Below are 16735 nucleotides of genomic sequence, written 5' to 3'. Positions count from 1 at the left end.
ACATATAATTATTAGCTCAAGTATAATTTTTGAGATTTTTAAATATAACAAAGTAAAGAAGATAATTTAAAACATAAAAAAAGATTCCATAAGACAGTAAAAATAAAGTTGTTTTCTTGAGTTGAAGCAAATGCTTGGACAATTAAGCAAATATGTGGACAACCAACTCAAATTATTAGTATTTTTAATAAAGGTAATGGTCATAAGAGTGTAATAGAAGTAATAGTCATATGACCATTGTCTACTGAGCTCACTATTCATACCTGTGAAAATGCCAAGTCCCGGCAGAAAACGTTACTAACTTTGGGGAAACTCTAAGACAATGAAACAGAAAGACCCAAGACAGCAATTATCCCTAAGGAAGGACATTTAAATTGCCTCTAGATTTTTATGCGGTTACCCATGAAAGTTAATAAAATTGTTTTTTATTTTACATTTAGTGTTATATTTCTTGCTTTGTATTTATTGTTTTATTTATTGCATATGTTGTCTTTGGTGGCACAGGACAAAGAGTTTACAGTCCAAATAGGATATAATATGTGAACATGAATCACAAGGTAGGAATGGCCAAGAGCTGTAGAAAGGGTGGGCCGGAAACAATTTGTGATGTTACTGATTATTCTGCAGTGTCTGTAAATCTAAAAATTAAAAGTCTGATCCCAGAGTGGCAAATACATTTCTTCGAGGTATTATACCACAATCAGTGGTCGTACTAATGAAGGTAACCTTTATCTTCTGTCAGTGTGATGAAAGATTAGAGGACTCTAATTTGTTCTCCCAAATAATGGAACTAAAAGACACCTTTTAGTACAGTCAGATGCTAACTGTAAATGAATTCTTTTTTTCGGTCACTCTTTCCTTCACCTGGAATGTATCCTTTCAGGAAACATGCTCTCAAATGTCATGTCTGTGCCAAGAAACAGATGGTGATCATGGCTAACATTTTGAAAGCACTTCTCCATGTGTTAGGCACTTAAGATATTATGGCAATTAATTTTCAGAACATCCCTATGAGGCAAGTATTATTATCAACTGCATTCTATCAAGTAGGAAAACCTACACTTTGGAACACTGAATAACCTGCCCAGAATTACACAGCTAGCAAATGGTTGGAGATTGGAATTCCACTCTTCTGATTCCTGGGTGCACGGGCGTCACTCCAACCCTGGGCTGCTTCAGGAATGGATGAACTGAGAGATAAGCCTCTGCATTCGTGTTATCGCCAGCCAAGTTAACAAGCCCTGCAGGCAGTTACTGCAATAATTTCCACACTAACATGACTCTGACCATGGAACTCAATTACTCAAAAAAAAAAAAAAAAGCATGAATTATATGCCAGCAGCTATAACTTATAAAACGAGAGAAATCCTTTCTGACCATGTGAAGTTCACAATCTACCAACATTCATATACATCTATATAGTTATTATCCATCTATATAGCTACCTCCCTTACCTACTGTTAGCAATTCTTATATTTCCAGAACAAACAGAATAAGACCTTTCAAAAGGTGGTAATTACGTAGTTCAGAAGTGCAAAAAGGCAGAGCAGGGTGTGGGTGAGACTGGAAAACAGTGTGGATGAGGTGCACAGTGTAAAGGAAAGGCAGAAAGGCATGGGGAAGTGAGGGTGAAGACAAAAAGTGTGGGATCACATAGCGGGAGTGCAAGAAGGTGAGGTGAAGAAGGGAACTCCGTATCCTCTGCCTCTGGTTCAGATGTGGCAGCCAGTGCACCTCGTGGAATGCAAAGGGCCACCCTTTCTTCGGTGGGCCATTCATCATCAAATCCGTGGTTCAGAGATCAAAATTTGTGCTGCTATACAGCAGTGTAGGAAAAAGGAAAAAAAGAGAGAGAGAGAGAGAGAGAAGAAGGACCCAGGACTGAAAGAAAGTTTGTTTACCTCCCCACTCCAATTAATTTCACTATTTTTAGTTTTAATACAACAGTACAGAATCAGCATGTAAAATGCATGGGTTTTCTTCAAAGAAATATAAACTGTGAATGAGGATTTTGCTTTGTAACTGAATGTAATGGTCTTACCACTAGATTCATGTTTCCCAAGGGTTTATTTCCAGTTGTTTCCATGTCTCCATTCTCTCTCTACCTACCGCTTTTTCTTCCTACTCCTTCATTAACCACCTCCACCTCCTCAAGTCCCTGGCGTTTAGAAAACTAAATATTCTATTTTAATATTAATCAAGCAGGCTAATAATTCGTAGCAGCTATCTGCAAACCGGTAGGTGAGGTTGTAGCTGTATAATGTAAATCCATCATTGAATGATGTCTGTGTATTCAATGTTATCAATAGCCAAGCTAGAAATCCAGGAGGGAAAAAAATATACTTCAAGGAGCAAAAGGTCTGTAGTATTGAAGGAAAAAGCAACTTAATACTTTCTTCCTTTCTCCTTGTCCCTTTGTAAACTTTATAAATGAAAAAGGACTGTGGCATAAAAGGAAGAGAATATGAGGATTGTGTATCTACAAAAGAAAAATGGTGCACTCAGAGAGCTGTCTAATGTCCCAGGAGAGTATGAACACACACCATCAGGAAGATTCTGGAATGCACATATCTGTGCATATGATTTCTCATAGAATTATCTAAAATTCAATGCCTGTACTTTCAGTAAAATTAGATACATTTACTAATGCAGAAGAGTCACTGTATATAATGCCAAATACAGTGTCATTCAAAAAGTACCTATTAAAAATGTTCAGACAATAGAAACATGGACTAAGATGCTTGAGAATTGAAACCAGCACCCAGTTCTTTCACTGGCCACGCTGAATGTCTGAGTGCTTTTTTTTTTTTTTTTTTAGTGACAGGACAGACTTTATTGAGGCCCTCAGCCCTAGTTCAAAAATATGGAACGCTTCACGAATTTTCATGTCATCCTTGTGCAGGGGCCATGCTAATCTTCTCTGTATCGTTCCAATTTTAGTATATGTGCTGCCAAAGCGAGCCTTTTTGTATAAAGCACTAAGCCTGGAGTTTAAAGTCAGTGTGTTAAACTGTTTGCTCATAAAACATTAACTGCGTAAGTGTTAAGGACCAGTAGCCAATAACAAAGGCCTAATTCCTTAGGATAGGTATTCTAGCCACTTATCCAAATGCAACTGATTTTCCTTTGAAAAAAATCAATTGATTAATGCATTTCCTACTATGCTGTTTTAAATGAAAATAAACAACGTTATTTAATTGTTTATTTTTGCACTGAGATGAATGTCACGCAGTATTGTGAAAATGCAGTTGTTTAAATTGTGATAGGGTTAGAATCCATTTTAATGCAGAAGTTCTCCAGTCCATGGGGGAGGTAGGGAGAGACCTGGTGGGGAAGAGCTTCTGTGCTAGTAGGACTGACTATTCTTCCTTCTCTAGGTTATAATGTAGAAATTTCCATCTGTGAATGGGCCCCTCTGGCCTGCCTTTGACCATTTCACTATTCTTTTGTAGGATTCAGAAGGCTGAACATTTTTGTACCCACTTAAGAATCACTGTATAGGGAGCCTGGGTGGCTCAGTTGGTTAAGCGACTGCCTTTGGCTCAGGTCATGATCCTGGGGTCCCGAATCGAGTGCTCCCTGCTCAGCGGGGAGTCTGCTTCTCCCTCTGACCCTCCCCCCCTCTCATGTGCTCTCTCTCTCTCTCATTCTCGCTCTCTCAAATGAATAAATAAAATCTTAAAAAAAAGAATCACTGTATATTCTGCTCGTTAAAAAATAAAATTCACCTTAATTCTAAACTGCACGTTTTTAGAGGAATGTTTTCATCACTGCTCTTGATGGTGGAAGGATTGTGTGTGTGTGTGTGTGCACGCGCGTGTGCGTGTGTGTGCGTGCATATGTGTGTGTGTGCGTGTGTGTTGAGGACAGTGTTGCCCAATCTCCAGTGAAATGTTCCCATGAAGTCAGTCGGCGTTTCTGTAGTTCTGCAGCGCACTATGGCAATAACTAGGAAGCTCTAGGGTATATGATCAGAAGTGTCCTGAGCATTACAAATCCCCTGTGTATCAGATGATGTTGTACATATGTAAATTAATTAGATGTCACACAAAGAAAACCCATCCCATTTGGGATAAGAGTTGTGGCTGATCTTTGAAAAGTAGGGAAGCACCGAGTCTCACCCTGTCTTAAAATCGTAGCTGCCAAAGTGTGTATTCGGTTAGGCTGCACATCTATCTGTCTTATTCTGCCCAAGAGAAAGGGACTCCTTTCAAGTCCCCAAGGAAACCAGGGTATCAAACGATCTAAATGAACGCTTCAGGCAGAAGAGAAACAAAATACTGTCCTTTCCTTCAAGCCCTGCTTGGTCCTCCTCCCTCTCCGCTAATAAACAGCAGAGGATTATCTTTGACAAAGTTGAGCAAAAGCACGTCGCAGCGTGTGTTTGAAAAGAAGAGGAAGCCAAGCAATAAGGTGCAAGGGGGGGGGGGGCAGGGGAGTTAGTGGGAGTTACTTGCAAATAGCACGATTTTCTAACCCGCGCCAGGCAAGGTGGGTGTGGCAGGGAGAGGGCAGGCGTCCCAACCAAGACAGACAAGGACCCCGCTGCTACTCACGCGTCTCCGCCGGCCTCCGAGTCGCTGTCCGAGTCGCCGTCCGAGGCCCGCTCCTCGCCGATGTGCGGCAGGGTGAAGAAGAGAGTCTTGGGGCCAGGTCCAGGGGGCATCCAAGCGCCGGGCTCTCGCTCTCCGGGACCAGACCGGCGGGTGTTCCGTGGGCTCGCGGCTAGACTGCTGCTGCCCGCGGCGCCCCAGACCGACGACCGCGCAGCGCAGACCCCGCCAGCGCCCGCGGACCGCCGCGCCGAGGCCACCAGGTGGGCGGGGGAGCCCGCGGCGCTGCAGCCCCCGCTGGAGGGGCTCGGGGGCAGGGGCTGAAGTCTGGCTGCTCTCGGACTACCGGGCAGCGAGAGGGGGCTCCCTACTGCTTCCGCCGTGCGGCTCGCCACCGAGACCCTGGGGTAAGAGGCGGTGAGCGCAGGATGGAGCGAGGCGGGCGGTCCCCTTGAGGCGGAGGGGGAGTCGGGCGCCCGCGCGGGCAAAGGGGTCAGGGTCGGGGCGGTGCGGAGCGAGGCGCCCGCGCTGGAGCCCTCCCGCCGTGCGTTGGCGGCGCCTCCCGAGGCGCTGGAGGCGGCGGCCGGCGAGGTCTTGAAGATTTTGGCAAAGAGAGACCCCAGGTCTAACACAGCGACCTTCATGTCCCAGTCTTGGAGATGCTGTTCCCGCTGCTGCCTGAACCTCCAGACCACAGGAAGCCGGGCTGCTGGGCTCCATCCAGCGCCGCCCTCAGGGATCCGGCCCCGGCTGCCCCGGGCTGGGGCGGGCGTCCTGGGGTCCCCGCCCGCCGCGGAGCCTGGGGGGCCTCGGGCGCGCTCTCCCGGCGGCAGAGGAACCTCTCGCGGCGCTCAGCCCCGCGCAGCTTTAGACTGACCTGCCCCGACAGCCTGGTCGGCCCGCGGCGTGCTGCGACTGCCCGCGGCGGCCGCCCTCTGTGGGCAGCAGCCCCTTCTCTGCCTAGTGCTTCGAGACCCGCGAGGGCCAAAGGTCTGGGAGCCCACGGAGGCGACGTGCCGCAGCCGCCCAGCGCCACCGCGGGCTGGAGGGTGACTTGGGCCTCAGCCCGCCGGAAATGCCCCAACGGGCCCCCGGGGCCGCGCAGGCCGTTGCTAAGCTAAACAAAAACCCTGCTCAGCTCATTGCTCATTGGGCCCCAGACTGCAGCTTGGGGCTGTGTCCACAATGCATACACTCGCTCCCCTCCTTGATTCGTGCCTTAAAGGAACACTGCAATTTCTCCATCAGCCTGAGAAAGATAACCCTGGCTCCAAACGATCTTGTCAAAAGATTTGGCAAGACCAAATGGGCCAGGGTCAGGAAGATGGCCAGCCCTCTGATATGAGGGAAGGTTAGTACAAACGTGTATTCAGGCGGGTGGACTTGAAACAAGCAGTGCCCACTCCTGCCACCTCAGGGCCAAGTTCAACGTGTGTCACTAAAGATGACATAGGGGAATAACAGCAAGGTGCCTCACCCAAGAACTTGGAAAGAAGATTGGGCTCTGATAGTAAAATCCATATTCAATGCATGCGTTCAAAAGACCTATCGGAGTGAACCAAGAGATTTTATAACTAAAATGTTTGAGAACTCAAACTATAATCAGACTGACTGGATACAAACTCAAAGGCAGAAATGAAAGGTAAGAGTTCTTTATTAAGTGGAATAAATTGCATTTTGCTGAATCTGAAGAAATATGTGTGAAAGATAAAGTTATGAGTGTGAATATATCTGCAGTAGCGTGGGGTCAATTTTGAGCAAGATTTTAAAATAAGATATTGACAGGGTTTATCCACTAATGTTTAGTAGAGAGTTTCTGTTTTGATCTCAGGAGGTTTATTTTCTGATTTGAGGTGAGGAAAGGAAATGAATAAGGCTGGTAATGAATAAATTAACTGATATTCATGACTATATACGTTAGTCTTTTGGAAGTTATCAAACTGGATTCTGAGCCATGGGACATTTCTATAATAATGCCAAGCTTTTCATTGGCTTGAAGACAGCCAACCTATCATGAGCCCTTTTCTGCAACCAACTACTATGATCAAACATGCACTGGGCACTTTTCTACTTCAAGATTGTGTTAAGCATCAAGATACAAAAAAGGAGAAGTTCTCTCCCCACAATGTGGAATAATCAGCTTTATATCACAAGCTAAGTGTCAGGTGAGTGTCCCAGAAAACAAGGCAGGCGCTGCAGTCAGCATGAGCTTGAGGAAAGAAGAACACATGTGTGCTTAAGAGAAGTAAGAGACAAGGTAGAGAAGGGTCAGATTATAAAAGGCCTCGGATGCTGGGAAGGGAAAGAGCATGCAGTTGCCCCATATAAAGCACCAGCACACCGTGAGGAATCAAAATGAGGGTAAGAGTGGGGAAAAGTAACAGACACATCTAGAAACTAGAGGCCAAGGTCTCAGGGTCAAATCAAGCAAGCGGCACCAACTCTGTCATCATGCAAGGAAACCAGAAGCAGCGTGGTTTTGGACCATCAACATTTCTCATATTCTCATTGTTTCTCTTTTGTAGCAACTCATCAGGTGGCCTCAGAGGTGTGTGAAGTGCACTAGAACATTGAACTGTTTCTGTTTTCATACAGCACTCATTCAAGATTGTAAATCTGTTTCCTAAAGATTTCTGTTTATTTCATAAGGATCTTGATTCTAGTTCATCGAACAATTAAATCCTCAAGGCAAGTAGAGATCATTTCTAGAGCATGCACTTTCAGTGTTTAAGCTGCTAATTGTCTGATTGAGTCTGAACATATGTACTATAACTTGAAGGGACAGGCAGCAAAGGGGAACCACTGCTGAGTGAAGCCTGGTTCAAGTCACCCAGTTCCTGGGGAGCAGTACTTGTTTGCTACCACATCTCAGACAGATTTTTCAGACTCGAAAAATCTGATCAGCTCAAGACCTTCAAAGCTGACCGGCCTCTTAGGATGGAGCTCCACTAACCTGACTCAAAAAATACTGGTGTATAAGCCCATATTCAAATGTGTTAACTAATAATTACACAAGTGCAGAGCTGTTTTCTCTTTTCCTTTGAAGGAATTCCCGTTAAGACCAAATTAAGTTGGAAGATTGTTAGGTAAGCAGAGAATGAAATCAAGGGGAGTAAGTCATATATATATATATATATATATATATATATATGTTTTATACCAAAGGGACAAGTAACCATAGAGCCAACACCCTCTCCCTCTTAGAAGGGCAACCTTATTTTAGATATTTCTATGCTTCCATCACTAACCACTTCCTTTCTATGCACATGCTTTTCTTTAAGTATGTACTGTTAATAAGACTACAGAAAAGCTCATGTTCTTCCAGAACCCGGCTTGAAAGTATTCTACCTCTAAGATGTGTCTACATGTATTCTATCTGTCTTGGTTGAATCATGTCCCCCAAAAAGATATGCTGAAGTCCTAACCCTCAGTTTGTGTGAAAGTGGCCTATTTCTAATGAAAAGAAAGCTGGTGTAGCTTTTATAATATCTGACCAAGTAAATTTTAAACCAAGAAGCATTGGTTGGCTCAGTCAGTGTCCGGCTCTTGGTTTCGGCTCAGGCTGTGGTCTCGGGGTCCTGAGATCGAGCCCCACGTTGGGCTCCGCACTCAGCAGAGAGTCTGCTGGAGGTTCTCTCTCTCTCTCTCTCTCTCCCTTTGCCCTCCCCCCCACTCTCTCTAGTGTAAATAAATAAATCTTTAAAAATAAAAAGACTTAGAAACAGATAAACTGAGTATTTCCACAGCAGAGACCTGGTAATATTAATTATTTGACAAATTACCCAGGTACAGTATCCTTTTCCAGTTTGTGCTGCTTTTTAACAAAGGGCAAACTTTACAGACGTAGTATCCATTTCAGCAAATTAAGCCATCTGTGTTGATAAAAACCTTATTTCAAAATCAAGAATTACTGAACTCCATTGAATTTATGACGTTATTGATCGTAAGACACTCTTCTGAATTTGTTTTCCCCTCAGCATTGTCAAGGCCCGTTTTTTTCACACAATATTTTCTATGCCATTAAAACATAGATGAAACAGTTTTTTAAATATGAATCCAGTAAAGTATAAAAAGCTATTGGTGCTGGGCTCCTTTTCTTTTTTTTTTTTTAAGATTTTATTTATTTATTTATTTATTTGAGAGGGAGAGAGCAGAGTGAGTGAGAGAGAGAGAGAGAGAGAGAGCATGATGGGGGGAGGGGGAGAGGCAGAGGGAGAGGGATGGGTCCTAATTCAATATGGCTGCCATGCGAGGATGAAGAGAGAAATTTGAAGACAAACACAGAGGGAGAATATCAGGTATTGACAGAGGCAAAGATTGGAATGATGCATCTGCAAGCCAAGGACTGTCAGGGATTGACAGCCATCACCAGAAGCTAGGAAGAGGCAAGGGAGATTCTTCCCTATAGGTCTCGGAGAGAGCATGGCCCTACCAGCACCTGATACCAACTTGTAGTTTCCAGAACAATGACAGAATAAATTTCTGTTGTTTCAAGCCACCCAGTTTGTGGCACGTTGTTATGGCAGCCCTAGGAAACTAATACACTATCTGGGTATTAATTAATTATTGGGGTACTTCGTGATCATATTATCTGGCTGGTATGTTTATGAACATCTTCAGTGGGGTATTTGTTCTATAAAGCTGGATACAAATTAAAATCATAATTGTCTCAAATCTATACAGAGAATGGCAGGAGTCATATAAAGGACAGGGGAAGAAGTATCATTGTCAGTGAAAGCAGTGGATAAAACATTCTGGCCACCCAGCCTCCTGAGGAAGGCACAATGAATGAATGATTGATCCTTTTGTTTGAAGGTCCTTTCAAAATGGCCTATAATTGGAAACATGGTAAACAATTCCTAGCAAGATGCTAGGTCTTTTACAGCCATTGTTCATCCATCAACAGTCTTTCAGACAGATGTTAGATGTTACCAGGCTTCTCTGTTAATTACCATTCTCATAACATGAGCCCCAGGTGATGTACCACAAAGAGCTAGCTCAGGTGTAGTCATGAAAGCAAGTGCAGTAAACCATTGCTTCTAATTGTGGCAGTGTTGATTTTTCAGAAGACTATGTCAAAGCAGTGTTTTCTGTGATAAAACTCTTCTGATTATATTGGCTAATTAACAATTAGATGCATTGGTTTTCTGATGTGTATAATGATGCTTGGCTGCATCACCGAAAAGATATTAGGAAGTTATGACCAGGTTGCTATGAAGAAATGTTATGTTTTGGAAACCTGAAACTTAAAACAAATAACCTGAGTGATTAATCTGTTTAAGAATTTAAACTGCCTTACTTAGCATGACACCAAGGCCAAAACCTGCAAGGAAAAAGACTATCAGATTTGATTATAAAAAAATTTAAAGCTTCTTGGGGCGCCTGGGTGGGTCAGTCAGTTGAGCTTCAGACTCTTGGTATTGGCTCAGGGTGGTGAGATGGAGCCTCTCCTCTGACTCAGGCTCCATGCACTCAATGGGGAGTGCTTCTCTCTCTCTCCCTTTGCCCCTCCCTGCTCCTCAAATGAATAAATAAATCTTTTTAAAAAATTTAAAGCTTCTTAATGGTAAAAGACATTTGTTGATGCAACAAATATTTACAAACAACCACAATAGAGACACTACAGTATGCTAGACTCTGGAGCGAGACTTGCTAGGTTCATGTCGTCTCTGCCATGGATCAACACCCATGCCTCTTACTGTCGCTTAGTTTCCTCAACTATAATCCAGGGATGCAAATAATTCCTATCTGAAATAATGGTACTTTCTGAGAGTTATATTAATTAATACATGCTTGGCAACTGAAACAGAGCCTAGCACAGGGTAAGCTCTCAGTAGATGCTAGTTTTTATTATATACCATTTTATTATATGATATTAATGTTTATCATATAATTTCAGGTTACAGTGAATAACCGCGAGGGAAGATCTGAAGGGAAATTATAGCTACACTTACTTCCAGATGTATTTACCTTTGTACTATTTGAATATTTTCAGTAAGTTCATATCATTTGCTTTCTATGAAAAACACAATAAAAGAAAAGTAAACTAGATCAAAACCTCAAAAGCCTCAGGAAAAATTGTCTTTGTATTTGATTAAGGGTTCTGGATTCTACCAAAGGAAAAATATTAAAACAAGAACAACTTTAAACTGATCAAAAAGCAGCTTTAGATCACAGAGATTATGAATAGATCATGACTAAATCTACTGGGCATCGGAACAGATACACAGAGAGAGAGGAGAGAGCCGACTGATGAGGCTTTTAAGGTGCTCTCATCAGTCGTGGCTCAAGCACTCACAGAGCAAGAAGCCCGCAATAAACTGGTTCTGAGAATGGTGCCCTAAATTGCCAACATCATCACAGATGCCAAATCTTTTTTTTGTCTTTTTTGTTCACACATTGTCACAGTGTTTTATGTATGGTGTGTTTCCTGGTGGTCCCAAGATGGCACCCTCAGCACCAACCATCTTTCCCTCAAAGCAAAAAGAAGGTACAGCCCACTCCTTCATTCTCCTCTCATTAAGGAACAAAATACTTTCCAGAAGCTTCTCAAGCTGACCAATTGAGTCTCATTGGCTAGAACTAGATTAAAAGTCCATTCCTCAACTAATCATCAGCAAAGGAGAAATAAGGGTTATCCTGCTTTATAATCGTAGCACATTCCGTAGTACTCACTAAGGGGTCAAACCCAAGAAGGGGGTCATTGATCTGTAGCTGGTCTGTCAGAAGCACTGGGGACACCCTGGACTTGTGACTGGTTTCTGAAGTAGAGGGGTGGGGAAAACAGTTTTGCAGGACTGAGCCCTTAAACTATGGGATCTGACCCTACCTCCCAGGAGACAGTGTTGGAACTGAGTTGAATTGTAGGACACCCAGCTGGTGTTGGAGAACTGCTTAGTAGTGCAGGAACACTACCACCACCACCACACATCAAAATTGGTTCTAGGGGAACTCCTGTAACTCAACAGCAAAACAAAACAAAACAGAACAACGCCCCCCCCCCAACACACACACGCAAAAACCTAATAACTTGATTTAAGAATGGGTTAAGGAAAAGAAATGGGCTAAGGACTTGAATAGATATACATATATTTTTAAATCTGCAAAGTATATGCGAGGTATTTCACTCAGCCACATCTTAGAGAGATAGGGGATTCCCTTCTGTTTTGGTGTTGTTTGATAACATCCGCAAGTGTAATCTTCTCCAAGTACAGCCAAGCTGAGAAGTGATACCTGGGCTTGGAAAAAAGCTTTTGCCCCATGAAGGCCCAATGACCCTTTCCCCTACATTTCTGCCCAGAAGAATGCATTCTGGTGTTTACAAGTTCAAGAGTAATACTGCCCAAGCAGCTTAGCCACTCTGCAGTAGAGTATGGTCCTAAAAGGATAGATCAAGGGTACAATAACATTTTCCTCTGAGGGATTTTTTAAATTAATATGATTTGTGTTTTTCTCCTAAGCATGCCTCCGTACCAGGTGTAGAACAGAGAGGAGAGAAAAGAATAGCAAAAGCAGATAAGAGAAACAAGAGAGATAGAAGGAACAGGGAGGATATACTATGTGATAGGCAAACCTGTCCTTAAAGTTTGAAGTGGACCCAATGGCACCCCTTGGAATTTGTTCAAAGATAGGATGTTCAAAACATACCGTGCCAAGATTAACAGAAACTCCAGCTTCCCACCCCTAGACCATCCCTTAAGCACCTCCCTTGTGTTCAGAAATCTCCAAATGTTTCCTAATAAGTGTGGGGGTGAGAGTAGGGGGTAGTTCTGCCTGTTCCACTCTCCTCTGGGGTAGGTTTGGTATTGGGAGCACACACACTTCAAGGTCAGAAAATGCCAGATGAGCCACTAGAGAGAGGTTACATCAGGAGCTGCAGAATCACACAAGTGGCCAATCTGGGAAGTTGGAACTGTTATCAGGGAAGTCTAGAGGGACCCTCTGTTTCTTACCACTGCTTAGGTAACAGGGTTTCTCTGAGGAAGGACGATGTCACTTGACCCAATGTTTATTCCAGTCAAGATTGCTTTACACCAAAACAACCAGAGCAGAAGAATAGGTCTTCAAGTCCCCTTGCGCTGAAAGGTTATCTTCTGTAAACAAGTAGAGCAGAGAAAACGCTCTGACCCAAGAGCCTCCTCCAAAGTCACATGGCTGACACCAAGCCCTTTCTATCCAGGATTTGCACAGATTCTTGCACGGGCCACAGTGGGTCTTAAGGTTACATAAGGTTAACTTAAGGTTAAGTCTACATCCCTCTGTAGACTCTTTGCAGGCACTCACACTGTTTAAGAGATTGAGCTCTTCTATCCAAGAGTGCTTGGCACAGGATAAAACCCAACTAACTCATCCCAAGGAGGAGGTGTGTTTAGGAAGGCTCTAAGTTTCAAGGTTAGGTCAGATTAGGCCAAGGTCTCCTTATCGGAGAAGCCGATGCCTGACCTAACCCTTGAAACTTCATGCTTTTGCCAAGAAAAGGATGTAGGACAGCCGTGAAAGCAGAACCACATTTACATACAGATGGAAACGTGAGAGAGACAGGCATGTGGGCAAAACCGCAAGCAGTTCCAGGTGGCTCAAGTTCGGGGTGTATTCATTCACTTGGTTCTTTAATCATTCACTAGCAAATATTTTGTGACTATTTACTGTGTGTTGGAAGTGAAGCAAGAGAAGAAAGAGCAACATCTCTCTCTCTCTCTCTCTCTCTCTCTCTCTCTCACACACACACACACACACACACACACACACACACACACAACTTCAAATGTGAACTAAGGTTTTCAATGGGGGCTAGAACTCCTTGGACCATTGCTAACGGAGTTGCAGCATATTCTTGGAATAGTTACTGCAGAGTTGGGGGAGGTTAGAGGAAATTCTGGGGCATTCCGAATCCCCGATTCTCTATTGTTCGTGGTCTCCCCCAGAAACATCATAAAATTTCTGGATGGTAAACATATATTTTCACAAAATGGAATGTGTTTGTTTCCTTTCTGTGTCCACTGCTACAAACTTTAGTCTACCATTTATGGTTAGATTTGCAAAAGTGTGGTATGCAGAACATGCAGGAAGCAGGATGTTAACAAGTCAAATGATAAGAAGGGTTCTATGATCAAATTGGCTTAGGGAATGCCTTGATCATAGAAAGTTAAATACCTACCTTTAAAGCAGGACATCTTAGCTTTGTAATACCCTGATGATCATTGTGTATTTCTGAAAGGAGGACATAGCATACAGTGCTTCCCACATTTACTTCGCAGGGGCTCTTTTATGGGATGTTATCTTGGAAGACCCGTGAGGAACACCAATCAGCACCTTAGATGTATACAGCTATAGTGGAGACAAGTTTGAAAGATTGGGTGGAGACAGAGTGATGGAAAGTTTTGAATTCATTTTATTAGATGCCAGGAAGTCACATGAAGAATCTGTGCTGGGAGTGGCTGACCACAGCCATGCCTCGCCTGTGGGTTAGGCTCCAAGGGAAGATTCTGCATCACTGAAGAAGTGACAAAAGCATCCCATGACACAAAGAGCCAGCCACCCAGAATTATGCTGCCAAGGCCCAGAGGCCAGATCATGCCCATACCGGTCAAATGTACCTGTCCCTTCATTCCTCTGTGTTCTGAACGCCCGAGATTCTAGAGGTGTTCAGTTAGCCAGTGGGAGAGCAGGTGGAATGAGGAGAGAGACAAGACGCCAACACCATCACCCCCTTCAATGGGGTCTTCCAGCAGATGGAAGCAGACCCCAGCTGGGGAAGTAGAGAAGCCTAATTGGGCAAGAGTTTGTTATTACTGCTGGACCAGAGGTTTGTGATGATGAAGTTGGACAACCCTTTGTACTCTCTAAGAGTGTCTGAAAAGCTCCATGACAAGCCTGAGGTTTCATCCAAATGGCAGAATTTTCTACCAGGAGAAAGAATAACACAGATCCCTTTTTGCACTTTCACCGAGTCCAGCGTATTCAGTAGGCCAGTTCTACAGGTCTCAAATGGCGGTCATGAACCGCTGGGTCTGTCCAGCTCCCCTCTTTGGGGAACAGCATTCTATCTACCTGGTTCTGGTGGGTGCTGCCAACCACAGGACCCCATTGCCATGGCATGGCATGGACATATAACCCAAACTGGGCTAATCAGAGGACTTTCCTGAGGTTTTAGAAACTGGGATTGTGGACGTGAACTGGGAGCCTAAGAGATCCCGTGCACACACCGCCCCCCCTTCTAGCAGTACAAACCAAGGGCATTAACTAATGTAGAGAAAGGAGTAGGGATGAGGTGTGGTGGTGTTTGAGTTCCTGTTCTAGTTCTCCTCAACAGCTAGTTATATCCCTGCCCTTTTCCCATTTGGTTATAGACCACATACATTCTCCCTTTCTGCCTAAACAACGTTGAGTTTCTGGCACTTGCAACCAAGTGCTCACTAAGATGAAACGGTATTTCTTCCAGGAGCCAAAAAGATACCTGCATTGAAAGCTGCTGAGAAAAGCAAAGAGTAGTCCCTGACATCCAGAAGCCAGCCCAGCACTCACAGCTGGGCCATGTTATCCTCTTGCAGGACAGAAACATCCCCACAGAATATCAACCTCAGACAAGGCAACGCTGACACTATAAAATGAGACAAAGCGTGACCACTTCCTAATTTTGTATAAGCACAGACAAAAATAAGGTCATGGTGCTACCTTCAAAATGCCATAAACACTCCTCTCTCGGCTAAGCAGCTACTTCTTTACCAAGTACAACTTTATCTGGGTTCTAGTCTCTTCTCTCTACAGACAAGCTTTATTGAGATAAAGGTGCCCCCTCTCTAACAGCATCACAAAATTTCCCCCTCTCTAACAGCATGAAATCTAGAAGGAAACTGCTTCTGCATTTCCTCCCCCCAAATCACCCAAGGAAAGCCCAAACCTTTCACATACCTTCTTACTGAGAGCCCCCCTAGATCTGCATGCTGTGTATCCTCCTTCAGTTCGGTGAGTAATAAACCCAACTTGTTCTTTGACTGGAAGACACTGACAATGTTAGAGCATCCTTATTTTTTTTTTTAAATGTTGGCTTCCTATAAAGCCATTTGTTTTCCAGAATGTCTAGAAGAGACTATATTTTTTAAAAAATAAAATTGTTGGAAGCTTGCAGAAGTGCTTAAAGAAACCAACTGAGCTATTCTATTTTAATTTTTAAATCCCTTGGAAGGTGTCGTGGATGCTGTTGGGAACCGCTCAGATCTCACCTTAGGACCCAGGCACCTATTCTTCCAGTTGCCTAGAGAGGTCACTCCTCATGCTTCCCAACTGAGCTCCTCCTTTGGAATTGCATTTGGCAAAGCTTTTTGCTCAAGGGCATGCTTCCTCCCTGGGACTGCCTACATCCAATATGGATTGGCTGAGATGAGGGTAGAGTGGTCCAGTCCCCTTTTTGGCATGAAACCTGTGGGGTCTGCTAGGGTCTGCTAGGGCCTCTGCTGCAACCTGCAATTGCATCACAGATCATCATTCTCCCTCTTCCCAATCCAGTTGATTTCACTCCCTCATAAATCAGAGCACACCCCCAAACCTGCTGCATGTACCTCTGTATCCCAGGGTCTATTTCCTGGGGAACTGACTTAAGATAAAGGGGAGCTAAGAATTCAAAACTGGCTACCCAGCAATTCTCACATAGAACCAGAAAAGTTCCATCAGTGAAAAGTCCCACGACTCCTGCCCAATGTATGCAAGATGGCTCATGAAGTGGGTGGGGGGAAAGTCACATGACAGAACCAGTTCCTCCCTTGCACAGGAAGATGCAGCAAGGCTAAGGAGTTGCAAGAGCTAAAAATGGCTGATATATCAACTAGTGTAATTAGCAACTAATGACCAATTAATTGGACTCTTTTGGTTACTTTAATATAGATTTCCACATTTATAGGAAAAAATAAGTGTGTTAAGTCTCCTGTGATGTGGGAGTATGCCTGGCTATTTGTACTGTCAAGTTAGAAGTTACATCCTCTATTCACCTAGTTGTCACAGAAATCTAAGTCATAGATCACAGGAAGGAATTTTATTATAATTTCTGGTTTTGCCAATTGAAACCCATAAAGTTACAATTTCAAAACACCTGACTCCTTAAATCTAAATTCCTCTGCCACGCTCTCTACAGCATGGTTCCATCCTCTGCAGCATCCCTGTGGCCATCCAACACCAAGTTTATGCCT

At 43.7% G+C, this 16735-nt stretch overlaps 1 protein-coding gene and 1 non-coding gene across 3 annotated transcripts in view; both read right to left on the bottom strand.

Annotated features, from left to right (window-relative positions):
- Positions 1 to 5613, bottom strand: part of FAM149A (family with sequence similarity 149 member A) — a 68941-nt gene extending 63328 nt beyond the window's left edge. For both annotated transcript variants that reach the window (XM_028099840.2, XM_088020922.1), the window contains exon 1: positions 4557 to 5613. In XM_028099840.2, the coding sequence (XP_027955641.2) occupies positions 4557 to 5197 (641 nt within the window). In that variant the 5' untranslated portion in view covers positions 5198 to 5613. The remainder of the gene's footprint in view (positions 1 to 4556) is intronic.
- On the bottom strand, positions 2858 to 2960 carry LOC114206246 (U6 spliceosomal RNA). The gene has a single exon (XR_003608580.1). It is a non-coding gene; the product is annotated as a U6 spliceosomal RNA (small nuclear RNA).
- Positions 5614 to 16735: the final 11122 nt, after the last annotated feature.

This window comes from Eumetopias jubatus, unplaced genomic scaffold, assembly GCF_037043125.1.
Source record: "Eumetopias jubatus isolate StellerSeaLion01/CBP00866 unplaced genomic scaffold, mEumJub1_p1.0 scaffold_2, whole genome shotgun sequence".
In the NCBI taxonomy this organism is placed as follows: Eukaryota; Metazoa; Chordata; class Mammalia; order Carnivora; family Otariidae; genus Eumetopias; species Eumetopias jubatus.
Note: the sequence above shows the minus strand (reverse complement) of the source record. Positions and strands in the feature narration are given on the sequence as shown.